This window comes from Marmota marmota, unplaced genomic scaffold (genome assembly GCF_001458135.2).
Source record: "Marmota marmota marmota unplaced genomic scaffold, marMar, whole genome shotgun sequence".
NCBI lineage: Eukaryota > Metazoa > Chordata > Mammalia > Rodentia > Sciuridae > Marmota > Marmota marmota.
Window position 1 is genome coordinate 5349903 of NW_025999999.1, and position 26970 is coordinate 5376872.

Below are 26970 nucleotides of genomic sequence, written 5' to 3' on the forward strand. Positions count from 1 at the left end.
GAATCCAATAAGTCAGGTGGCAGCAGGAACTGTCCTATTTATCTCTGCCATATCAGTGATAGTGATTGCAGGACCTTGGCCAAAGCCAGGCAAAGTTCCTCTCGGGACCCTCTTTGCTCTGTGTGCCTGGGGATCAGGAAACAGCTAGAGCCATGAAGTTGCTTAAGGCTCCCTCAGCACAATGCTGTGGGCAGGGCAGCAGCAGTGACTGTAGCATTCCCTCCTTGCCCTGTCAGAAGCAAGTCTCTGAGCACCAACGCAAGGGGAAGAAGTGGTGGGAACTGTGTGAGTTTCTGCTTTGGGTCTTGGCCCTGGTATGAGTCCATGTGCTGCTGGCCACACTCCAAGTCTCAGAGGACAAGCTCTCTAATCTTCTGGCTCAAGGGGGGCACCCTCCATGTTCCTCTGTGTTGCAACACCTGTTCCCTACAATGGAGGTCACCCAGTGGACTTAGATGACACTCACTCTGCTGAGCCAAATTGGGCTCATGAGGCAACAACTCTAAAGGCAGTGCAGTGGAATGTCTGTATCCCAGAGACAGGAACGTGAAAGTGTTTCTGACCCCTAGAGTGGCCCAGTACCTCACTTCTTAAGATGATCCTGGCAGCTCACTGGCTGGGAGATGTTGGGAAATTCTTTTTCAAATCAAGGCTACTGTGCAGATTTCAGGTTATTTATCTAAGTGGGCTGCAGGCCGGTGAGGTGAAACTCTAGTAGCTAAGATTGCCAGCATCCACACTGATAAGAGTTTCTCAGATTCTCTTTCACACTTACCCTACAAAGGGGAGACTCCCCTTCCCCAGTTGTGGAGACAAGATGGCAAATAAATACCAAGGTATTTTGCTTCTCTTAGTATGCCATTATCTCAAGCCTCTGAATCTTATAAGGTTCTGGTTTCTTTCTTCCTGATTTTTGGTGTTCTTCCATGGTTACTTACCCTAAAAATGCAGCTATACACCTATTATTTGGGCTCTTCTTTGTGGAGGAGGAAGTGAGTGTTAGAAAGTGTTGGGTGTCTCTGTTTAGCTGTCTTGAATCCCCTCTTTCATTTTTTTAATATTTACATATGTGTATACATTTTCAATCTGTTAAATTAATCATTAGTCATTTTCCTGAAAATTTTTTTTTCTGATTTTTCTGAAGTTCACTGAATTATTTTAAAACAATTATTTTGTATTATGTCAGGCTATTCCTGCATGAATCAGCTTGGCAATAGGAAACTAGTAGAGAGGGATTTTGAATTGGAAAAAGGTTTCCTTTGAAAACATGCGTTCCTGATTGTTTTTGATCTTTGTGGCCATGCACTGGTGTCTGCACATTTGAAGAAGTAGAAATCTATCCCAGTCTTTGCAGACTGACTTTATTTGGGAAAGCCCTTCACCAGTCAGCCCATCCAGAACTTCTGGGCAGGCCATCTGGTATGGCGAATGAACAAGCTTGCTGCTGGAGTCCTCAGGCAGTCTAGCTTGATCTCTGTCAGCAGTCAGCCTGCCCTAGAACCTGGATCCGTGGGTGGGGCCTGGATCCTGGATCCACTGGGTGGACTTGTTGGTTGTATTCATGTTGGGAGCTTTGGAGCATGGGTCTGCAAGAGGGCCAGAGCCTGTATCCATGGGGGCTGGCCTGAAGCCTGAATCCACAGGGCCTGACCTGGTGCTAGGGTGGGTCTTGAGTCTGTGGGGGCTGTCCAGGTGCTGAGGTGGGTCCGGTACCTAAATCCAAGGGGCTGATGACATATCATGTCTGCAGCCGGGATCTGTGGAGCCATCTTGAGTCCAAAGGGGGCAGACCTGGGCTCCACTGGTTCCATGGGTGCTAGTGCTGTGGTTGGAAGCAAAGTCTTGGTGCTCACTTCCCATTCTTTTCCCCAAGAAGAGGTATCTCCATGCTGTGCTGCTTGGGGCTGGGGAAAGGGGTGACATGGGTAATGTAAACTGACTTTTTATCTTCTTCATTGTGTCTTTTTCTTATTTCTGAGTTATATCCAGGTGCTATAAAATCTCACTTGGTTTCCTCAGTTCTTGTGAAGATATTTTCATGTGTGGAGAGTTATTCAAACTGTTTTTGTAGGGGGGTTAAATTATGTTTTGCGATTTCTATCTGGGTAAATTTGGTCACATTTCTTATCCTTTGAGCATCAATTTTGTCATTTCTACCTATCTTATGGCATTGTTGGGAGGAGTGAAATACAATAATAATAACACACACTTCCTGGCTTACTGAGTGGAACATGTTTTGACCTCTGAGATCCTGATTGTAGAATATTTTCAGAATCTCTTGAGGATGTGATATTGTGTGCCATGGGATATTCCTTGAGATCAAGGAACACTGGCATCATATAGAATACAAAAATAGCTTTGTAATCACTCCCATCTCATATTTGGAGGGAGTTTGCATAGGTTGAACATTAGGCTTTTGTTTTGTTGCAATGTTATTAGGGATAACTGGGGCAGATGTAGACACAAAAAACTAAACTGAACTAAAAAACAAATGGGAGCAGAGATGGTGGGGGTGGGGGCGGGGGAGAAACTGAAGAGAATCTGCTTGGTAATAGGGAACTGAGTGGAGAGGGATTTTGAATTGGAAAATGTAAGAGGAAGAGTCAGACTGATGCTGGATGAAGGCGAAGTTTGGGGTCAAGAGATGTTTGAAGGATTTTTGTTGTTGTTTGAGTGGTACTGGGGGCTGAAGCCAGGACCTCGCACATGTTTGCCAAGTGCTGTAGCACTGAGCTATGTCCTCAGCCCCTTTTAAAATTTTGTATTTTGAGATAGGGTCTAAGTTGCTTAGGTTGGCCTCAAACTTTCCATCCTCTTGCCTCAGACTCCCAAATAGCTGGGATTACGGTGTGCGCCACCATGCCCAGGACAATAATTTTTATAGGAAGTTTTACTTTAAGACATGTAGGGTTATCCTCTCCTTCCACATCCCCAAGAAATTTGTAGTAACGGCCTCTACTACTCTTCACTGCCTTGAAGGGAGTTTTGTTTGTTAAGTAAAAGGTTTATTTGTTTTGATGCCCAGAGAGAGACAAAAGTCAAGAATGGTGCTGCTCACGAAGGCCTTGATCTCTTTGGCTTTCCTCCATCTGATCTGATCCTTTCACATTACTAGTCTTCTGGCAGATCAGCAGAGCTGGAGAGCGGTGTGATGGTGAATGCTTTGGGTGGGGAGGATATTGTGGGAGTGACCACCAGCTAGTAATAACCAGCTCCTGGGTAAAACACTCTTCATGCAGGACTGTATTCTGAGTTTCTCTTCCTCAAAGCTTTAATTGAGTATAGAGTATAGGTAGAGGGACAGCCTCATGCTTTGTATGATATGTTCAATTGAGTCAATGTTTAAGTCCTCTGCATAACTGCTTCCCATACTCATTATTTTCCTGCCCTTGTCTACACTTTCCCCAAGCTGGAGATCTGGGAATGGCATATCCCAGAGCTTCCAGCCAACAGGTTCAGAAAAGATACAGAAGCCATTACTATTCCTCTAGCAAAGATGGGCAGGCATGAAGTCTTGAGCAAACATGAGTGTTTGGTGTTTTCCAGATGTTCTCCTATCAATTGTCTATACTGCAAATAGGTATAGAGTATCAACCTGCAGATACCAGCCTGCAGTCTGGGGCTGCTGGGGCTGCCTGGAGTAGGGTTTTACTGGGTTGGAGTCTGAGGCAATGCTGTACTCACTTCCCTCTTTCCCCCACCAGAGGGCGTCTCTCTTTATGCCTTGCTGCCTGGGGCTGAGATGGGTGGTGTAGTTAAGGTACAACTGCCCTTCCTACTCTCTTCAATATATCTTTTATTTCTATACTATGCCCAGGTGCTGTGACATCTAACCTGGTTTCCTTAGCTCTTAAGAAGGCATTTCATGCATGGTGAATTGTTGAAATTGACATTTCCCTGGGGGATGAGTGCTGGAAAATCCTACCCATCATCTTGCTGATGTCCTGATCTAGCATTCTGCAGTGTTGACTCACTCATTCCTTACCACAGCCCTCTGAGGTGGACAGTATTACTACCTCTACACTATATGAGGAAACAATCGTGGGTTAGGCCAATTGCAAAAGTCAGGCAGCTATTAAGTGTCAAGACTCAGAGAGCCTGTGACCCACATTTAAACTCACCAGAATCTTGATGTGTGACTTTGGCAATTCAGAATGACCTCAACCACTTTCCTAGCTTATAAAATGAAAGAATGGTCTATAATGATTTATAAGCTTCTTTCCTTGTCTGCCTATGCAGTCACATTCTTTAAAAATATATTTTATTTTTTGGTTTTAGGTGGACACAATATCTTTATTTTTATGTGGTGCTGAGAATCAAACCCAGTGCCTCATGCATGCCAGGCAAGCGCCGCTACCACTTGAGCCACATCCCCAGCTCCTGCAGTCACATTTTCTATTGCTCAATATCAATGTCGAGCAGAGTAATCCCAGTTACTCGGGAGACTGAGGCAGAAGGATCACAAGTTCAAGGTCAGCCTGGCCAATTTAGTGAGATCCTGTCTCAAAAAAATAAAAAGGGCTGGGGATGCAGCTCAGTGGTGGAGTGCTTGTCTAGCTTACAAGACTCCTGGGTTCAATTCCCGGTTGTAAGGAAGAAAAGCAAGTGAGGCAATTGCGTTGACACTCTTCTGTCCTCAATCTCTCTGCTACCACTCCTCCTCCTCTGCCCCCAACCTTGCCTGAACTGCTACTGTGTGACCTTGTTAATCTCTGTTGTATCTAGTATACCCAAACCTGAAATATTAGAAACATTTCATCCCTTAGGATTTCAGCTGGAGATTTCAGCTTTCCTATCCTGCTAGCGCTGACAGTAAAGGATGGCTTTAGGGAACCACCTGCAGCAACGGAAATTGTTGAACTATTTGACCAGATAAACTTGAGAAAAATGTTCAGCTTAAATATGGAAGGAAATCAAGAAAACATACTCATGGCCATTAGAAAAGCTTTTATTTAGAAAATAACTACTTAAATATAGACATCTCCAAATATAAACACTTCACAGGAGACCTTGCATTACTGCCCGACACCAGCAGATGCTGTGGCCAAGGAGTCCATGGGGTTTCCTGATTCACCAGGATTTTAAGGCCAAATGTGTGGTTGGAGGAGTAGTGGCTGTGAGGCTGTTTTTAATTCCTTTTCTTAAACAAATTTCAGTTTCAAATTCCAAGCTAGGCTTCGTATCTAGGGAAGATCTCAAGTACAGGAGCTCTGCTAACACAGGATTTTTAGGGACAGATTATTAGGGTAAGGGATTAGCAAGAATCTTCCTGTGACTGGGTGGGCAGGGGGTCTTGACAGGCACTTTGGAATCTGTTTGACTTTCAATATTGTCTCTGAAGTATGGAGGTTAGTGGTGAAACTAATCTAGGATGAGCTACTTCTGGGACCGTGTATCCTGACTCCTAAGTCCCATGGACTGTCTTCTGCATCTGCAGATATAACCAAATGGTGGTAGTGTACTTTGAAGGAAAAAGGCACCTAATCTTCCACCAGGCCTGACTGGTTTGAGATTAATATAGAACCAATACTTTTAATGGATGACTGGAGCTCTGACCCTGTTATTCTAGAGAATTCTATCGGTTACTCAGTACAGGGAGAGGTGGCCACGAGACGGCATACACAGATGCATCTAGTAAGGGAGGAACTTCCAAATGAAAGGAAAATAAAGACCTTTAATACTTATTGGTAGAAGAAAGCGGTTGAGTTTTGTATAACCAATTTCGGAACACAGTGAAATAAAACACTGTATTTTAGCGGCTTTGTAAATTGGGGGTATTTGTGTATGAAGAGAGACAGAAAATGTGTGCTAGACACTGGAGGTGTCTCGGAAGCGTTGAAACACCAGGCTCTGTGCAATCCTGACAAGCTCCTTGCCACCAGCAGAATCACAACCTAAAGGGGCTCAGAGAGCCTGGCTTTACTTCATCCAAGTCACAGCTTCAGGTCAGGTGATCGTGGAGCACGGGGCCACCCCAGACTCAGTAGGTTACAACCGATGCCAGCACAGCTTCCTGCATATACAGAACACTGGTCTTCTGACTGGAAATTTCTCACTTCCAAAGGCCGACCCCTGCACTTGCCTCTCTTCTCATGGTCACTGAATCACTGGCAAGCCCCAGGGTCCATTTCAAACTCTAGAAATTCTAGTGAGCATCAAGGTTTACAACCCAATCAAGGAGAACAAGACTTGTCTTGTGCCCTACCATGTCATGGCTAAGCAATGTGGCAGGGCCTGGGTCTTGGGCGCAGGTGCCTCTTGGCGGCCCACCAGAACCTTTCAGCAGACTGAAAGCCAAGGCAGCAGGGTTGAGCGGCAGGCACACCAGGATCAGGTGTACTCGGCTTTGCGGATATAGTTGGATGGGACATAGCCTTTCTTCCCGTTAATTTCAGCTAACCACCACTCTGTATTGCCTGTGACATCTTTGAACTCCAGGATTCTGAGTCTCTGATTGGCTGACACACTCAACTCATTTGGGTTTCGTGCCTTGAAGGTGTAGACAGCAAAATAGACCTGTGCGGGGGGGGGAAGAGTGTGAGTTAGAAATGGAGCGTGCTGTCCATGGAACGTGCTGGGGGTGGGCGGTAGGGGTGTTTCTGTAGCTGCATTTGGCTACTGAACACTTAAATGTGGCCAGTGAGACAGAGAATTGAATTTTTAATCTTCAATTTTTAACTTTAGATACATGGCTGGAGGATCCCATAGTGAACAGGGCAGATTCAAAGAAAATCAAAGAACTTAACCAGAGATCTCCCAGTTGTGAATCTGAAACAGCTTTTTTTTTTTTTTTCTTTAAAAAAAAAAAAAAAGTGCGTTTAAAAAGTGCAAGATATAAAGGCTCTACTCAAATTCACAAGACAGGGACAGGTCATTACAAACATAGGAAAAAAAACTCAAGTAGTGCTGGAATTTCATTTCTAAATTCTACACATAAAACACTTTTTTTTTGAACCAAAAAAACAAAAGTAGGTTAAATAGCAAGCTTTATACAACATAAGAACAACTAGTAAGCTGGAAGAGCTTAGAACTGAAAGAGTGAAAAAAGGTTTCATCAGGACACCTTTTTACTGCCCAGTGATAGTTCTCAGGCGCTCTCTGGACCCCTTTTGCTATCACAAAAGGTCTCAGTGGTAAGGCAGAGAGGTTCCTGCGAGCTGGGTAAGATCTGTGGGCTCTCGGATCACCCCCAGGTCTGGGCAGGCTTCTGCCTCCACGTCTCCTGTGCCCACTCCCACTGGGGTAACTTACCTGGTTGCCCTTTGCCTCACTGCTCTCTGGCTCTTCATTTCTATCTTCCAGAGCCTGGGCTGCTCGTGTACATCCTTTTACAAGGTCTCTACCTTGCCCATTTCGTCCTGGTACAGAGGAACCAACCACCTCTGGATGCCTTGAGCTTCGGCAGCAGCTCCTCAGGGCGGCAGCAGGTTGGTTTATATCTCTGGCCGCATCGACAGAGTCCCCTGGCCTGGGCTGGCAGGTGGGGTCTGGATCTGAAGGGCACCTGGAAAGGCCACTCTCTGGACTGCTCAGGTTCAAGGATGCACTGAGAATTCCTTGGTCATACTCCTTCAACAAAGATGCATCTTGAGGCTGCTTTGGGCAAGACCCAGATGTAAAGGACACGGCCATGCTGCTGGGGTTGAAGGTTAAGGTGCTGTTGCTATTCTGTCGTGGGAATCTTGGGGAGGAGCCACTGTGCTCTGACTCAGTGGAGGAGTGGCTGCCCACAGAGGCATCTGAGCGTCGAGCATTGTACGGCCTCAAGAAGGAGCTGTACACAAAGCCTTTGGTGACTGCAGATGTAGCAGAAGGCAGAGGGAGGCAAAAAGCAGGGAACCAACAGTGAGAAACTGGTTTAAAAGCTAGGTTGATGGTAGCAACAAAATAAGATGCCTAGTGACAAAACAGACCAGAATATTCAATCCCAGGATCCAAGGGGCATGGATAGAATGAAAAGCTATGGCTACCTGTCAATTCATTCTTGTCACAATCTTATAACAGGAGTAATAGGAGGCCTGTGGACAATGGAGAGGCTAGTAATTAAAAAATGCTGGGCTTGGTGGCACATGCCTATAATTCCAGCAGCTTTTGGGAGGCTGAAGCAGGAGGACTGAGTTCAAAACCAGCCTCAGCAACTTAGTGAGGCCCTAAGCAATTAAAAAAAAAAAAAAAAGACTGGGAATGTGGCTGTGGTTAAGTGCCCCTGGGTAAAACCCCTGTACCAAACACACACACACACACAAAACAAAACATAAAAACCCAAAAACAAAACTACATGTTTGAGACTGGGCATACAAAGAATTTAGTAGATCATCTAGACCATGGCTAAGGAAAAGACTCTGCAGAGTGTATGTTCAATAATACTACGTGTGGCAAAGATGGATCTGAAGACCATCCTTGTGTTGAGGAGCTCCTCATACAAGACCTCATTACAAGTTCGAAGCCAGCCTCAGCAACTTAACAAAACACTACCTCAAAATAAAAAACTAAAAAAGGCTGGGGATATAGTAGAGAGCACCCCTGAGTTCAATCCCCAATACCATTTAAAAAAAAAAAAAAAGAAATGATTTGGGATACTGTGAGTATTGTTCAGTAGAAAGGTGTTCACGGGAGTTCAAATACACAGAGCACACGTACAGCATAAGATCACTTTTACAAGGGCCTGCCCTCCTGTCCGAGAGGGCACACAATGCTTAAACTCTCCACAGCAACAATGTTAAACTAGGATTATAATTAGTCACACATTGCTTTGTTCAGAATTTGGCAAAAAGTTACTAAAAATACTTTTATTTTTCAAAGCTTTTTGGATTTTGGAATCAAGGAAAAAGGATGATAGACTAATGTTATTATTTGTAATCTTATTTGAATTCTGAACCCCCCCCACCCCCTTGAGTTGTTTTAAAAGTCATTTCCTAAATAGTTATAAAGTAAAATTGTTTATAGGGAGAAAACATTTTTTTTTTTTTTTTTTGGGAGAAAAAGTTTAAAAGTAAACAAAACCCACAGGTTTCTAATCTACACACAAAGGTAAATTTACAGAAAGTGGAGAAGGCAGCTTATCCTGAGGCTTGCAACAGGGCTCCACCAGGTAGCCCCACTGTCTGGACAAGATCTTGCAAGATAAGTCACGGAACCTCTTCTGGAATTTGTCAAAACAGAACCAAAACAGGTTGGTTTTGTTTTGGTAACGATCTACACGAACATTCTCCAGAGCTGAAGAGGACTTTTCGGGTTGTTTTCCTACTTTAGTTCCTTTCATCTGATATCCAAAATGCTTACCTCCATTGTCAATCAGCCAACGGTTCTGACTGCCCATGGGGTCTTTCTTTTTGATCACACCCACCAGGTCACCTTCCAAAAGTGAGACATCCAAGTCCTGAGCAGCATTGAAGTTCCGTTCTGCCTGGAAGAGTTTCTCGGGGGGATACCTTGCCAGCAGGGAGGCTCTGAGTTCTTCTGACTGTAGCATGTAACTTGGCTGAAAGGCAACAGAAGAGACACATCAACAAGAAGCCCTGCCTGGCCATTACCCTAGCAGCCATATTTAATCTCATCTTGCAGAGTCTGAGAAGGGAGGCACTAACCATCAACCGCTCACCACCCCATCAGATGCTTTCATAACTGAGTAAGCCCGTGTAGCTAGGCAAAACTCATGGCCTCTTCGTAATGCTTTGGCACCTTTGTAGTTAAGAAAAAATCAAAATGCCTAAGTAATATCACTGGGTTGTCTTATAATTTGCTAGATGCATCTAAATAATTGAGTTTCTCTATCTTGACTTTACCATCAAAAACAAGTAACAGTCATAAAAAGAAAAACTAAAGGTAATAATAAATTTGGTTCTCCCTTTTAAGGTAATCTAAAAATCTATGGGATTATAAAGAGCAAAAATATCATTAGCAAAGGCATAGCAGCATATTTTTAGATTATGAGCCCATATAATCTGTTATTCCTTACCCTAATGTTTAAAATATGGAAGAACTGAGTTATAAAAGCAGTTGGTGATTAACTGGCCAAAATACCTTTCTAACTCACAATCAAAAATTGGCAGGCCTAGCAGAATATACCCTTCAATCAATGTATTAATACTTCACTAAGAGCCAAGCTTGACATTCATATCAGGTGTGAGGAAACTACAGATGGCTATTATCAGGTACCAGGAGGCACAGTGCTGATGCTCAGGAAAAATGAAGGCATGAGCCAGTGACAGATGATGCCCAATATAAACTAATCACCTATAAAGACACAGCCACGTCCACCAACACTGAGGAGGATGATATGATACTTGCATAACACTTATTATATGCTAGGGATTTTCTTTTCTTTTTTGGTACTGGGGATTGAACCCATTAAGCCACATTCCCAGTACGTTTTTATATATTTAGAGATAGGGCCTCCTTGAGTTGCTTAGCCTTGCTAAATTGCTGAGGCTGGCTTTGAACTCATAATCCTCCTGCCTCAGCCTCCCAAGCCACTGGGAATACAGGTGTGCACCACCTCATTCGGCATGCCAGGCATTTTCTAAGTGCTTTCCAATAACTCATTTTAGCCTGTGAGAACCCTATGATGTAGGTACAGTCATCATCAATGTCTAGAGATGAGGAACTAAGGCCTAGAACAGAAGCAACATGCTCAAGGACAGTGGGTAAGCATCCATCCTGATGAACCCAGGTGGTCCAGCTCTGGAGTTCACACTCCATTCTCCCCACCCCCGTCCCAGGAATTGAATACAGGGCCTCACACATGCTAGACAAGCTCTCTACTGCTGAGCTACCCCAGCCTTTTAAAAATTGTTATTTTGAGACAGGGTCTCACTAAGTTGCCCAAGCTGGCCTTGAACTTGTGATCCTTCTGCCTCAGCCTTCTGAGTAGCTGGAATAGCAGGGGTTTGCCACGATGCCCATTTGGAGTTCATACTCTTAACCCCAAGGCTGTGCTACCTCAGTCCATACTCACCAGGCCCAGGAGGGGCTTTCGAGCTGACTGGCGGTCTGTCGTTTTCCTCTCAAAAGGCTTTTTGGTAACTGGGAGAGACTCTGGGAAGAAGGTGAAGACCTGGAGTTGCTGCATAACCCTGCTGTGCTCCTCATGGAAGATAGCGATCAGGTTCCCCTCTCTGCCGGCAACTTTGAGTAACTGGAGTCGATGGAAAGAGATGAGACAGGAAATGAGAGAATAGGGAGGAAAGATCCCTGGGATCAACAGAGCCTCTTTAGAACCAACTGGAAGCTGCGGTGTGAGCTACCAACCGCAGACAACATAAGAGGAGGTGCTCTGCAGCGCCGCCTGGGTGGCAGCACATCTGGGGATTGCTCAAGATGAAGAAAGTTTTAAAAGCCCCAGGTTTCATTCAGGGCACCATCAAGAGATCAAGAATTTCTGAAGGGCTGGACTGAACGTCACACTGAATCCCTCTAGTTCGGATAACCTTTTGAAAAACCCCACTGTGCGCTCTCAGAAAAGCCCCAGAACTTCAGAGATGGCTTTCCCACAGAGGGTAAGGGACTCACTGAAAGGAGCGGCTGCAACTGTTCCAGCGCCTGTTGCACAAAGTCGCAGTGGGCTTCGGCGTAGCCATGGATGCAGTTGGTGAAGAGGCCCTGGGCGTACTGCTGGAACTTGGGCAGCTCGTCCAGCAGCTGTGCATTCAAGGCCTCGTAGTTGTTCCGGGCAGACTGGAGCTCCTCCAGGGTCTTCTTGTCCTTTAACTTCTCTGCCCGTTCTGTGCAGTTGTAGAAGTCCAGAAGCTTGTCAAAGCGCTTCTGTACCAACTTGTGGGGCCCTGTAAACATGCTCAGTAACTGATTCAAGGGAGAGATGACAAGCCGCTCTGTCCTCTCCTTCTGTAGGGACAAGAAAGGCACATTGTTCAGAACCCTTTCTTTCCGAGTCTCCAAAACACCTGTGAGGCTGACATTGTCGTGCCTGTACCAGCTGCTTTGTCCACAGTGGACACAAGCTGACCCCACGCAGACCTGCAGCTGGGCCCCACTAACAGATTCCATAAAATCTCAGCATACACATCACCAACAACTCTCAAACATCAAGGTATTTTTGCAAAGGATGCTAATCCCACTTTAGCTCCTCAGTTGATGCATGCTAAACTGCACGTGGATATTTTTGCATTAGAAACGAGATGTGATAGGCTGGGGATGTGGCTCAGTGGTAAAGCATCTGCCTAGCACATGTGAGAGACTGGGTTTGATCCTCATAAACACATAAAATAAAGGTATTGTGTTCTCTACAACTTATTTTTTTAAATGAGACCTGATAGTCTACTGGATAACATTTGTTATGTGTTGTTCATACAGCTTGATTTTTTTTTGGGGGGGTGGGGTGGGGCAGAGTAATTTTCACATAACTACTTGGTAATATCTGTTTTTTCTTTTCAAATGATTTTTCTTTTCTTTTTAGAAGGACAAACATTGAGGATAGGGTATTAAACAGATAAAAGAACATAAAAAGGTACTTAGTAGCATCTCATTAAAAGTAATTTACTGTTAGAACACCTGTGAATTTCCCAAGTGTGCTTCCCTGTTTTCCTTCAGCTATGCAGAGAACTCCAAGAAACTCACCCCACCCAATTCTTTTTTTAGTTGTCAATGGATCTTTTATTCTATTTTATTTCTTTATTTTTACATGGTGCTGAGGATCAAACCCAGGGCCTCACACATTGCAGGCAAGTACTCCATCACTAGCCACAACTCCAGCCCCCACCCAATTCTTTTTTTTTTTTGTACCTGTGATGTGCAATTAATCCCATATACATCTGTTTAGAAGTTCCCAAGCAATTTGGCCCTTTCTTCAGAAAATGGCTTATACTTTATAAAGATCTACTTGTTAACATTTTAACTTGAAAGGAATATTTAGAAATAATTATCTTTTAATCAGAATTACCAGTAATGCCAGATTAAATTTCCTAATTTTCCTTTCCTAGTTTGCCCTCTGAAACTAACTTGATCACAAAAAAAAAAAAATCCATTGAATACACACAGGCCCTACCTGTCCCCCAAACTCGGTCATATTCTGAATATAAAGTTAATATGAACATAACTGATGGGCGGAATTAACTGTTGCATGAACTGACATTTGAGATGACCCAGCTACAAGAAATAGGCTGAATAGAGCCACTTACAAAATTTGTAAAGAGCTGGTCACTGATGTAGCGATGCACCTTCTCAAACTGCTCCAGGTCGCGGTGTCCCCTCTCCATGCACAGGTCCCACATGCTCACGGCAGCCACCACTTTCACACAAGCTGATTCCTGGAGCCAGTTAGAGACACAAGAATACACAGAATTTTCTAGCCTTCATCACTCATCCTGTACAGAAGTCTGAAACAAAGGGTTCCATCATGCAAACTCTCTTCACTAGTATGCTATTTCAACTTTGAAATGAGCATAATTTTATAAACATTTATGGGGCACACAAAGAAGCTAAGACTTCTGGTTACAGAAAAACTGGCGAGGTTTAAAGAGCCTAACGTTTTTCTGTGCCCTCTAGATGACAGGCTTTCTTAATTCACCAAAAAAGTAAATAAAAATTAGAACCAAGATGATTCCTACAGAACTGATGACCAATCACCTCCCCTCCTGGAGTCCTGGCTCCGGCTTCACCTTCTCAGGAATGACTGCCCGGACCTCCCCTCCCCTCCCCTCTGTCCTGCTTCCCCTACTCTGACTTCAATTCCTCTGATGATTTTCACTCTGCTTCTTCCTGTCGCTGCAAAAAATATGAATGCTTGCTAATTGTCTCCATCTCCCTCCCCACTAAGTCAAGACAGTTTGAGTCCAAGGCTAGTTTTCTTTGACTGCCTGGCACAATGTTGGGCTTTGCATTCTGAATTCTTATTTTTTTTATTTTTTGGTACTGGGGATTGAATACAGGGCTGCTTAACCACTAAGCCACCTCCCCAGCCCTCTTATATTTTGAGATAGGGCCTCACTAAGTTGCTGAGGCTAGCTTTAAACTTGAGATCCTCCTGACTCAGCCTCCCGAGCTGCTAAGATTACAAGCGTGGGTCATCATTCCCATACCTGGCTTTGCCTTCTTTATTATGTTTAGGGATGCCTATTAAATTAACTCAAAATCTAAAAGTACTAACAACTCCATGAGGGTATTTCAGGGATAAACAAAGTAAACTGATCAGTATCAAAGCCTATCAATTACTCACACATTGGTTTGATATTTTATAATATTTTTTAGTTCTTTTGTCTTTTTGTCCTATATCTATACCCATAAATAAATCCAGTACTTTGCTGGGGGAATCCTCCTAATTCCTCTTCAATTCAGAACTAATGTAAAACATGATGTCCTTTTTTCTTTTAGAAAAGTATTATAAAGTCCCCAAATATCAGGCCATATGCCAATATAGATACCAAATTATATGGTCAATGAATTTTAGTTCTTCCAGGCTCTCTATCAGCCAATCTACCTAATTTTATTATTCGGCAGGACTTTTCATTTTATGTAAGTGACAAAATTGTTTTACATGTTCTCTCTTCAATTTCTGCCATTGTGGTCAAAACCAAATTGTGCTGTCCACTGAATGGCTATTCTACCTCAAAATATTATCATCCATTACTATGAAAATGCCTTCTAAGTTGGGGGTTCAGGCTTGAATTTGCTATAGACTCATCAAAATTGGGCAATAACCCAAGAATCTGTAAGGCAAGGGAACATACTTGGTAGCTGCCCTAATATTGTTCTTGTCAAATCTCACTTTAAGCTAATGTGTCCTGGAAAGTTTTATAAGCCTTAGTTTAGACCTAATTACATTTTTTTTTTTTTTAAACCTAAAGGGAGTTATTTCAGATCAGTGGGCACACTCAATAAAAAATGAAAGATCTGGAAAACAATGCTGGATGCCCACATCAGACCTTGTAACTAAAATAAATTCCAGCTAGATCAATGATTTAAACTTAAAATAATGGCACAAAAAAGCACAGGAGATATTTTTTGATCTTGGGATAGGAAAGGCCTTTCTACATGACACCAATCTAAGAAGCCATGTTTTATAGCAACACAATCCATAATAGCTGAGTTATGGATCCAGCCTAGATGCCCATCAACATACGGATGGATAAAGAAAATTTGGTATATATACCCAATGCATTTTTATACAGCCATGAAAAATGAAATCATCCATCTACAGGAAAATGGATGGAACTAAAGAACACCATGTTAAGTAAAATAAGCCATACTCAGGAAGTCATAAATTATGTTTTCTCTCATAAGTGGATGCTAGAGAGTAAAAAAGGGACGAGTGGGGAGAGAAAAGAGGGAAAGGGGAGGTACCAGGCAATAAAACTGACCAAATATGTTACGTGCACATATGAGTATATTGTAAAGAATCCTACTATTTTATAATTATGATGTACCAATAAAAGTAAATAAAATTAATGCAACAGTGCTGATCTTGTAAACATTGGATTATTTTTAAATAACCTACAGGCTTTCCAATGAAAAGCACATCTTGGGGCTGGGGCTCAGAGGTAGCACACTTGCCTGGCAAGTGTGAGGCACTGGATTCAATTCTTAGACCTTTTATTTATTTATACATGGTGCTATCAACAACTAAAAATAAGCACATCATGTCAAAATGGTGAGTCTAGATTTCTTAACTTTCATTGAACAATATGCTCCATGAACAAGAAAGTAGACAGAATTTCTAACTAGAGCGATGCTGATACTTACCCGGATATGCTGGAGGTAGAGAGAGAGGTCTCGAATAAAAGATTTAATCAATCTTTCTTGCATTCGGAAATTCTTTTCTGTTTCTTCAAATACTTCATCTTTTATCTGTTCAAAATAAACAAGTGCTGTTAGGAAATTGGGACCTTCTCTCAGTCTATCTTACTGTCAAAATTGTCTTTCTTAGGCACATCTTTCATTTAAATATTAAGACTTGGGCTGGGGATGTGGCTCAAGCGGTAGCGCGCTCGCCTGGCATGCGTGCGGCCCGGGTTCGATCCTCGGCACCACATACAAAAACAAAGATGTTGTGTCCGCTGAAAACTAAAAAATAAACAAATAAATATCAAGACTTTAATGTTCTCCTGAATCATACTAAAGTGAATTTAAACACCTCTGTGTGGCTTGAAAGACCTCTAAAATACACATGGGCCCTCCTATCTCTAGCCTCCCCTCTTCACCATCCCCTGGCCCTGCCACACCTGCTGACCCAAGGCCTTTTCTTGAGGGGCTCTCCCTGCCTGGTAGGCCCTGTCCTCTCCCTAGGTCAAACCTGCCCCACTCCCATTAAAGCTCAGATGAACTTTTGGGCCAAGAAGAAGCTCACTTGTTGAAATTTTCGTTTTTCAAAGTATTACTGACATTGGGGGATAAGTGTAAAACTTAGCAAGTGAATATTTTCTGGCTTGTACTTTCTTCTAATTGTTATCCTGAATATTTGATATAATAGAATGAAGACTAGAGACTTCAGATCTGCTCTCTGCACTGTTGCTAAACTGCATTTCAAGTCATGCAATCTCCTACCTTTTGTGTTCTTATTGGTAGCACAGGGTATCCAACTAAGTGATCTCTTGAATCCTTTGTAGCTTAATATGTCTACAATTTTAGATTTGCCTCCCCAGAGAGATTACAGGTTCCTTAGAGGCTTTAAAAACCACAATAATTATTATATGCCAGCTGATCTGGCCTTCTAATTTGCCTTTGTGTATATTGTAAGTGGCGCACCAAGGAACAAATGGAGGGTTGAGGGGTTGGATTCACTTCATCAGTAGCTGCAGGGGCCCTGCTTCCACTGGCTACAAAACCAGAGGAGGGAGCAAGAAGGGAACTGTACCCATTGACAGCAGTCAGCTGCCCCATGGAGCCCTGAAAAGCTGTCAGATGCACTGTGCCTTCAGGGGCAGGGATCTCACCTGGGGAGCAAAGCCAGTGAGGTGCTTCAGGTGACTGCTGACTCGGTTGGATTTCTTGATAATGGAGTGGATGTTCAGCTTGGAAATTTTCTCCATGAGGCTATCTTCATCACCCTTCCGGTACTTGAGCACTAGGGGTCGAGTCAAGGCGGTCAGTCAAAAAAGCACGTTCCTGAGCCTGATTAAATGAACCTAACAACCTGAAAACATGCACATTTTCCCCAAAACTAATATAAGATGGAAATAACAACTCAAACTGGAGCTAGTGTTTGTCAAAGAGCTTACAGCTGAGTAGACAAAATATTAATCCAAATAATCATTTATGAACAGATTCAATACCTGAAGAACAGCAGAGAGAGGCTGTGGGCAGCTGGGAGAAGAGCTCAAGAGGAAGAGGAGAGGGGCAGAGGGACGAGGGAAAGAACCAAAAGCTGGAGTCAGGGAAATATCTGAATCTGGTGCCTGGCTCTGTCACTTAACCAAGGTATGGCCTTAAGGAGGTGGTTTTACTTTTTTGAGCCTCATTTTCCTCTGCAATAAAATGCAGAAAGTAATAGCAATTTTGAGCCCTATAATTCCACTAAATTATAGTCTCATATACAAATGAGATCTTTATATCCAGTGATCTCACATAGTTAAATGGTATACATTAGTTACCTGATTAACAGTGTCGTATGTCAGGCACGATCTGCAGAAATGCCTAGAGATACCAACAGAAGGATTTCAGGGGAAAGACTGGATGGGAGTAGAAAGGACACTGTTGTAGAAAACGAAGACTACATCACATCAGGAGACAGAACCAAGAGAAAGGGCTCCATGGTGGAGAGCTCTCAAAGCCAGTCAGCATCACATATGAATATGGTTGATGTGACCGAGGTAGAAGAGGGAACAATTTTAGATAACTTTAGATAAAGTGTGGAGAGCAGTAGACGGGCAGAGGTTACACAAACTAGTAACTAGTTAGCAGTTACACTACATTATGGATTCTCCAAGGATACGAAAACAAGTCAATCCAGCAATCACCATGCTACGGTAGCATGGTGATTAGGGCCTCAGTATTGATAGCATGGAATGAACCGGATCTATTACTTCTCTTCTATCTAGAAGGAGGGGTGTCTGGTTAACTGATGGTAAGGTGCTGGAAGGGAACGTGATGGGCAGGAATGAGGGGACCCCGGGAGGCAGGCAGATTGAGGTTTTTCTAAAAAAAGATTAAAAAGTCCCAAGTTTACAGGAGGCAGTTAAGACCTCCAATTACGTGTGTAGAGCAATCTGAGCAGGGATTGAAGAGAACCGCCCTAAATGAGCAGAGCAAAGGCGCGTGCTGCAGACCTCTCCTGGGCAAGCCCTGTCCAGTCTGCCTGGTCTGGGGTCAAGGCTCTCACTGCTTGCTGCTTTGTCAGTGGCACCTTATTTCCAATGGCCCACAGAGGTGCTTTTCTTACTATTACTCTATTTTTTCCCCCGGATATCACATTTGTTCGAAATTCTACTACCCTTTCTTTACCACAACCCTATTACACCTATCACCTGCCTTGTCCAACCCTGAAGTAATTCTTTCAAGAAGGAAGGCATTCTCACAGGGCACACCAACTTTTCAGCAGTAAAGCTGTTCTTACCCAGGTCCTTTCGACGTTTATATTCATTAATGTTAACGTTGATTTCTTTGACAGCAAGGACTGCGCTGGTTAAAGGCATTTTATCTGGGTGGGATTCTGGAGTGGAATTCAGCAGCTCTATTAGCAGCAGCGGGTAGCGCATCACTCTCTGTACTGGTTTGATGAGGAAGGAGCCCAGGTTAATATAATTGGTGCATCCCCTGTAAAGAAGGCAAAAGAACTTCAGTCAGTTGTCAATAATACAGTGTCTCGGGATTCTGTTATTCCTGAATAGGGCTCTGTCCCTTTATTCTGCTTTCCAGCGTCCTTCATTCAACAAATACATTGCTCAATGACTGGCCCACGTTCTAAGAAACGTGTTGGTAGGGATCTTTGTTGTTGTGCAGACATTACAGAGAGCACTTACACAGACTAAGACCGTGTCGCAGACAATATGGGTCCACCATTGTATACATGGTCTATTGTTAATTGAAAGTTTGTTATGATTACTTATTGGGCATCTGATAAATACCAAGTACTGTTCTTCTAGGTACTGGGAATTTAACAGTGATCAAAAAAGTCCCTGCTATGTAGGGATTAGACAGGCAATAAACAAATAAATATAAAAAGTGCTATGGAAAAAATATGGCAAGGGAAGTCTACTTCTAGGTTTCTATCCATAAAGAACATAAAATCATAAAATCAGCTTACTACAGTGACATCAATGTTTAGAGCAGCTCAATTCACAATAGCTAAGCTATGGAAGCCAACCTAGGTGCCCTTCATCCAATGAATGGATAAAGAAAATGTGGTACATACACATAATGGGATATTACTCAGCCATAAAGAAGAATGAAATTATGGCATCTGCCAATAAATGGACAGAACTAGAGAAATAAGCCAATCCCCAAAAACCAAAGGCCAAATGCTCTCTCTGATGTGTGGATGCTAACACACAATAGGGGGAGGAGGGAAGAATAGAAGTTCATTGAATTAGAAAAAGGGGAATGAAGGGGGGGATGGGAATAGAAAAGACAATAGAGTAAATTGGACATAACTTTCCTATGTTCATATATGAATACATGATCAGTGTAACTCGACATCATGTACAACCACAAGAATGGGAAGTATGAATGTTTGTAAAATATGTCAAAATACACTCTGCTGTCATGTATATGTAAAAAGAACAAATAAAATAAAAATAAAAATAAATAAAAGAAAGTCACCCTTTGAAGGGTTAGGAAAAATCAACAAAATGAGCTCACACATCAAGTAGCAAGAGCACTTACCATTCACTGTACAGGGTCCTACAGGGCAGCGGGCATGAGGACAAAGAGAGAGAGCTTATTAGAGAGATGACATTAATTTTTTTCATTCTTCTTAGAATTTACCTACAGACTGGGAAAAAATTACATGGGATAAAAGAAAATGAGGAATGTCTATGGTGGCATATCTAGTCTCTTAAAGTTAGTAAGGCCCTATCTTCACTTTGATCTACTTATCTGTACATTTATAACTTGCCTAAGACCAGGAAAATCTTATCTAAGAAGGTATATTTGGTCTTCTCATATATGCTCTTTATTTTTATTTTTTTTTAAATACTGAGCATTGAACCTATGCACACTTAATCACTGAGCCACATCTCCACATCCTCAGCTTTTTTTATTCTTTATTCTGAGATAGGATCTCACTAAGTTGCTGAAACTGGCCTTGAATTTGCAATTCTCCTGCCTTAGCCTCCTTGTTCCCGGGATTACAGGGTTATGCCACCACACCTAGTTCTTATACGTTCTTGTTTATTTGGACCAAACTATCTTCTTGAGTGCTGCTTTTCCTTTTTCTTCATCTTCCTTTATTTTCCCCAACACTGGGGATTGAACCCTGGGCCTTATGTATGCTAGGTAAGTGCTCTAATTCCTGGCTGCTTCCTACCCAAAATGTTGACTTAATACTTGGTACAGAGGACAAGTGATTTAAATGGCCAAAAATACAATCAGGAAACCTTTAAGATTTCCATGTATATAATGAGAAAAGGGCAAGCAGGTCATTTAATGGATCCTGTTTAAGATATGACAGACAGGTCTCATAAGAAGTCTGGGCAAATATAGGCTGACTGCTACAACAACAATAGAAGCAAAGTGGTCAAATCCTACTTGAGATCTGCCAAGGAGTTCTGAAGATGCTTCTGGATCTTCTCATCCTTCTCATAGATTTCCAGCAGTGAAATGGCCTCATCATGATTCTGGCAGTAGACCTTGTATGTTCCCTCAAGTTCATCCCGGTGGTCAAGAAACACGGGTCCTTTGGAGTACACAGAGGCATACAGCAATGTCAGTAACTTTCTTCTCGTTATCATAAAGTGTATCACCAAATTTTAACATCAGCTAAATCCTGTTATAAGACTTGAGGAGGCAATCCATCAAATTAATACATTTCCATGTAATAGCTTAAAGTTGGAATCATTTAAAGCAGAATTAACATTTTATAGAACTACAGATTAAACCCAGAAGTGCTCTACCACTGAATTATATCCTCAGCCCTTTCTATTTTATTTTGAGATGGGGTTTCACTAAGTTGCCCAGCCTGGCCTTGAACTTGTGATCCTCCTGCCTCAGCTTCCCAAGTAGCTAGGATTATAGACATGTACCACTGCACTGAGCCCAAGCAAAATGTAGATAACCACCTTATTTATGTATTTATTTTTTAGAACCCACACACAGCTATTCCCTGAAGTCCATTTAAGTACAGTAAGGCATTTATAAGCATCCTTCATGTGGGCGTGTGATCAGAACCCTATAAGAATCCCCTCACACTCCAATCTCCAGGAAAATCTGCACAAGGACAAAGAAATCCTTCTACAACAGTGGTTTCTGACTTTTATTTGTGCATAAATTAAAAACATAGGATAAGTGCAATTTATTATGCTATACTATATTATATTGTAATGTTTTAAAAAGCCCTAATCTGTGGTAAAACAACACATGTATTTCTTTTTTTTTTTTTAATATTTTTCAGTTGTCAATGGATCTTTATTTTATTTTTTTATTTATATGTGGTGCTGAAAATTGAACCCAGTATCTCACACATGTTAGGCAAGCGCTCTACCACTGAGCCACAAACCCCGGCCCCACATGTACTTCTTTATACAGCATTAAACAAAAAAAATACAGCAATCAGCATGACAATCACCATACTTTCAGTGACATAGGAAACATTGCTTCTAGTTAAGTGTTGCTGAAATTTTAAGATAATTGCAACAATCTAATGTGATATGAACCCCTGACCTCATTTGGTAACAGTCACAGATATCGCTAATTCTTCATGGTTGTTCCTATGTTCACACTTTATACATGTTAAATTTCAGCTCAAAATTTGTAAAAATTTTTTCTAACCAAATCCATATACTCTGAAATCTATTCACAGGCTCCTGGTCCATGGCCAGTTGGGCATATAGAGCTGGTTCCTAACCAAACTTCTACACAGAAGTTTCTTTTATAGCTGCTTCCTGAGTGTGCTGATTCCCTGGCTTGTTAAAATTATTCTTACTCTTGCCCTGTTCCTTCTGTCAATACTCTCCGTCCTTCTACCTTCAGCTTGCAGTGCTCCACAAGAAAACACCTCATCCTTGTTCTCCTCCTTCAAATATGATCCTACTTCCTGCTTCCCCCATGACTCTGAGCATAACCCTCCCTCAGGGGACCCCAACCCATTCTCTATAATGTCACCTTTGTTCTTGTGTTGTGTCCCACAGAACTCCCTGTTCTTGAAGAGATCGGTTTCTTTAAGTTAAATCTATTCCCTGATGTATGGCTCCTTTCTCTAAGAGAAACTGGATTGTTTTCTGCCAACCTTACCACCTGCCACCCGTCTCACTGAAGTCTCACTTCCGCCTCCTGCACTCAGCAGACACAGCAGTGAGAGTGAGGCTGCTACTTTTTGATCTTTGGAGCGACTTTGAAATTCCTGAGCCTCCAGTGTGTTCATTCCCACCATCCCGGATTTCCCTGCCTTTTCCTCTGCATTCTTCCTTCTATCCCATTCCTGACCAGCATCTGAGAACTCTCACTTGCTGGCGACTAATATCAGTCACACCCTCTGTTCACTGTACATCACCACCAACCAGCAGAGCTACACTCCAGTCTCCAGGGGTGCATGATCCAAAAATGGGCCATGAAATCTACTTAATGAGTCAAGATCAGCATTTTTTAAATGAAATAAAATGGAAAAGGACACATGAGAAAAGATCACATATAGTAAAACAACATGTATCCTGTGCCATTATGTAAAACACCCCCCCAAAAAATGTTTAAAATAACTTAAAATCCCAGCCTGGGTCACATAAACTGCTGGGAGATATACTGTGGAGAGGACAGTCTGCATTATGTGCTGCCATTTGAACGGCTGTAAAAAATGGGGCTAAGGAACTGGGGTAGAGAAATGTGCAACTGATGGTATGTGATAAACCGTCTCTGGGAAGAGACTTAAGGACACTAGTAACTGGTGGCTTCTGGTTGAGAAGAGCAGGGTGGCTGGGAACAGAGAGGAGGCTTTTCATTAAGTGGTGTCTTTTTTTGTTTGTTTTGTTTTTGTACCTTTCTAATTTTGTGTTATGTAAATGTATTAAAATAAAAAGTAGACTAAAAATATATTTCTCTCTCTCTCTCTCTCTGCTTCCTGGCTGCTGTGAAGCAAGCAGCTTTCTTCTGTCAAGTCCTCTTGCCACAATGTTCTGCCTCAACCTGGGCCCAGAGCGATGGAGTTGGCTGACTGTGGACTGAACCTCTGAAACCTTTCAGATTATCTTCAGGCCCCACTTCTTAAAGATCTCACCTCCCAACATCATCACCCTGGGGACCAAACTCTCAACATAGGAATCTTGGGGGACAAACCACATTCATACCACAGTGCCTGCTTTGTGCTAGGTACTGGGAATAGAATACTTCTAATTCTGCCATGGGCTGCCTTCTGAGTGGAGGTCCTCCTCATTTCATCTGGGATCCGACCCACCCACAGGGGGCCTTCTGCAGGGATGCTCTCCTCATCCAGCTCAGGCTCTGACATCCTGCTTTGGGTCACAGCTGGATGGATGCCCTCCTGACCTTGCTTAACCTGGGACACTTTGTGTCAAGCATCTTTAATGCAGACATACCATCTTCACCCTCCATGAACTCCACACAGAACACAGGCTGCCATCTCCTGCCTGGACACTTTCCTCACCTTATTCAGGCTCTGACACCCAGCTCTCCTTACAGCTCAGAGTTCCTTCCCATCTGCGGATCTTCCCACCTTTTGTTATTTTACCATATTTATCTCTAATCTTTTTTCCATATATTTTTAAATATGCTGATAATTAACTATGGTTTTCTATTTTTATCCTGTTTGTAAAAACACATTTGCCCAAGACATTAAGAATATTTCATAGAATAAAAATTTTAAAAATATCTTAAATAAAAAAGGAATGTTTCATGTTAACATAAATGACACTTAAAAATAAAGTAAAAATATACTAAACTTAAGTTTTTAAAAAATTGCTTATATAATTCATATCAATCTGTAAAACCTTTGCTAATGGTTTCACAAAGCTTTAATTTGCCTTTCTTGTCCTTTTCAGACCCTGCACTTATCAGATGATCAAATCCTGTCCTTTACCATTCCCCACTGAAGGAACTGGCTGGCCTTTGGGGTGACAGTCCAAAGCTACACTGCAGTGTTCACCCCCCCCACACACATATGTGCCCTGCCTGCAGCCCCTCTGTAAGGCAGGGCCACCCTGGCCTGGCTGCTAAGCCATTCAATTTCCACGATTCTCCACCACTTCTCCCTCTGTGCCTCAACACAGCTAAGCCTGCCACCTGAGCTTTGTTTGACTTAGGACAAGAAATGAAGGGAAGAAGAAAAAATACTAAGTGTCATCCAGCAGTGTGATGAAGCCTGGCCTGGGGATTTCCCAGAGGCAAGACCACCTCAGTGCAGGTGCAACTCTCACAAACCTACACCTCAATTCGCCCTGACAAGAACAGCTTACCCTCCCTTTGTGAAAGAAACAGCTGTCAACTGACCTGTCATGAACATAGGTATGAAGAAGGGGGAAGAATCCCCAGGCTCAGCTGGGTCTGAACGGAGGGCCTCTTGGTCAGGCGGTCCTCTGACCCCTGACTCTATCTGGCCCAGGCCCTCAGCCTGCTCCTGCTGTCCATCCTATGTAAGAACAAACCATTTGCTATAAACTGTAAAGTCTTGAGTCATCTTTGATGTGAATGGGACTAAAGGAGAAAAGTCACCCTAGGAAGCTGGTTAACTAGGACTAGTAGAGAAAGCTGAACATGACAACAAGTAACAGAACAAACTAGAAGAAAAATGAGTAATTACTTGATTATAATTAATCCCTCTCATTGCTTTTATAATTCAAATAAATGAATTATAGTACTTATAAAATCTTATAAATTGGCCCTTATGCTTTATTATTACATTAAAGCTGGGTCACCGTGGCTTCTTTCTAGTCAACTCATCATTGGCTCCTCCTTTCTCTGGCCTCCAGCAGCAAGGCCCCAGGCTGCCGTTTCTTTACTCCTCTATAAAGTGACAGACATACAGCTGTATTCTATGACTGACACAGAGGTTAGTGGTGTGAACTTGGAAGACAAAGACCTGAGCTGAATGTCAGCCCATCGATTACTAGCCATGTATACACAGGCAAATTTCCTTCACTTTCCTCATCTGTAAAACAAGACTCAAGAGTAGAGAACTGAGATCCAGTATGACAATCTTGAGATGCGGAGTGTGTGATAAACACTCAAGAAACATTAACAAGGTTGCACTGTCCTTCACATTCCTCAGCCACTTCCCCCTTCCTTCAGGAGGACAGAGCCCTCATTTTGTTCCCATATCCACTTTTCCCCAGGTAAGTTGGGTAAATGCTGCCTAGTCTAACCCAACAGCATGACCCCTTGCCCCATTCCAGTGATAAGTTTAGGAACATTGGGACTCAGTTCTGGACAATGGCTGGGCCACAACCATCAGTCTGAAAGACACCGTACTGTATGACATCTAAAACTTCTATTACTAACATACTTTACCACCTCAAAACAAGCTGAGGTTAAAGGAGAAGCAGCAGTCAAGTAACCTCTGAACTAAATAAGTAACATGTCACATTCCTAGCATAATGTTTAGCACCAGGAAGGCCCCTTCCCACCCCCCACCTCCCATCGATGAAACAATGGCAGGAGCTCATACCTACAGCATTGCTGATTTCCAGGGCAGCTAATAATTGTTTTGAGACCTTAATCACCATTGGCATATTTCCAAAAAGCCCTTCAAAATCGATGTTTGGTACCTGAGAAAAGGAAACAAAGTATAAAGATGCATGGAAATGAAATTAATGGCATATCACTAATATTAGGAACATCTCTTCAAGGATTACACAAAATTTGCCCAGGTCATAGTCTTTACTTGCTTTCACCAAAAAGTTTCTAGGACAGAGACTTCCAACCTTTAGTGGCACACTTTATCCTCAATTCAACTATGCTTCAGTTTGGATGTAGAGTATCCCCAAGAGAGCCATGTGTTAAAAGGACTGATTGCTAGCTTGTAGCACTATTGGGATGTGGGGGATCTTTAAGAGGGAGGGCTTAGTGGAAGGAAGTCAGGTCACTGGGAACATGCCCTTTAAAGGGATCCTGGGACCCTGGCCCCTTCTTTTCTTCTCTCTGATTCCTGGCTGCCATGAGGTGAGCAGCTCTGTTCTACCATGCTCTCCCCACCATGATGTTTTGTCTCACCACAGGTCCCAGGGCAGTGGAGCCAGCTAATCAAGAACAGAAACCTCTGAGACTGAACCCAAATAAATCCTTCTTCCTTATAAGTTGCTTACCTCAGGTACTGTGTCACAGCAATCAAAAGTCATAATACAAACTACTCTTTGCTCCTTCCCCACCATCACCTTAGTCTATAATTATAGTGCAACAGCCATCAGAGACTTTATTTCAAACCCAATAAATCTGTCGTGAGAACTCCCACATCCTAATGCTTCAGGTTTGGAGGACAACATTCAAAGCCAGGCTAATTGTATCCATTAGTTCCCACCTGTGCCTGCTGCAGGGGAATCATAATCCGCTCAATGCACATTTCCAGGTCCCGAATATAGTCTCTTTCTGTCTGAAGAAGTTCTTCCACCACCTTGGCTCTCTTCTCCAACATCCTCTGCTCTGGGTTTTCAGTGGACACAGATCCAGAAGGAGCCACCAGGGAAGAAGACTGAGAGGAGAGGAGTGTCATTTCTAGAAGGAAAAGAGAACTGTTCAGAAGTTCTGAGTGTGAAAGCAGGACTCTTCTTCAACAGCTTAAGTTGGGAAGAAGCATTCCTTGAGAGTTAAATCTCTCTCTGTTGTTAGCCAATCATCAGGGAATCTGACTGAAGGTGTCAGTTCTAAATACAAATGGATGGAGAGCTTAGCAAGCCATGCCTGCAGAGAATTCTGATTGTGCAA

General features: G+C 42.7%; 1 protein-coding gene across 3 annotated transcripts in view; it reads right to left on the minus strand.

Moving 5' to 3' along the window:
- Nucleotides 1–4932: 4932 nt before the first annotated feature.
- The window catches only part of LOC107149791 (dynamin binding protein), a 68371-nt gene continuing 46333 nt past the window's right edge, over nt 4933–26970 (minus strand). For all 3 annotated transcript variants that reach the window (XM_015494635.2, XM_015494636.2, XM_015494637.2), the window contains 13 exons: nt 26567–26760; nt 25718–25817; nt 20638–20785; nt 19774–19791; nt 18506–18705; nt 16887–17017; nt 15697–15801; nt 13137–13265; nt 11512–11844; nt 10958–11137; nt 9283–9481; nt 7252–7796; nt 4933–6516 (listed from right to left, as the gene is read on the minus strand). In XM_015494635.2, the coding sequence (XP_015350121.1) occupies nt 6331–6516; nt 7252–7796; nt 9283–9481; nt 10958–11137; nt 11512–11844; nt 13137–13265; nt 15697–15801; nt 16887–17017; nt 18506–18705; nt 19774–19791; nt 20638–20785; nt 25718–25817; nt 26567–26760 (2468 nt within the window). In that variant the 3' untranslated portion in view covers nt 4933–6330. The remainder of the gene's footprint in view (nt 6517–7251; nt 7797–9282; nt 9482–10957; nt 11138–11511; nt 11845–13136; nt 13266–15696; nt 15802–16886; nt 17018–18505; nt 18706–19773; nt 19792–20637; nt 20786–25717; nt 25818–26566; nt 26761–26970) is intronic.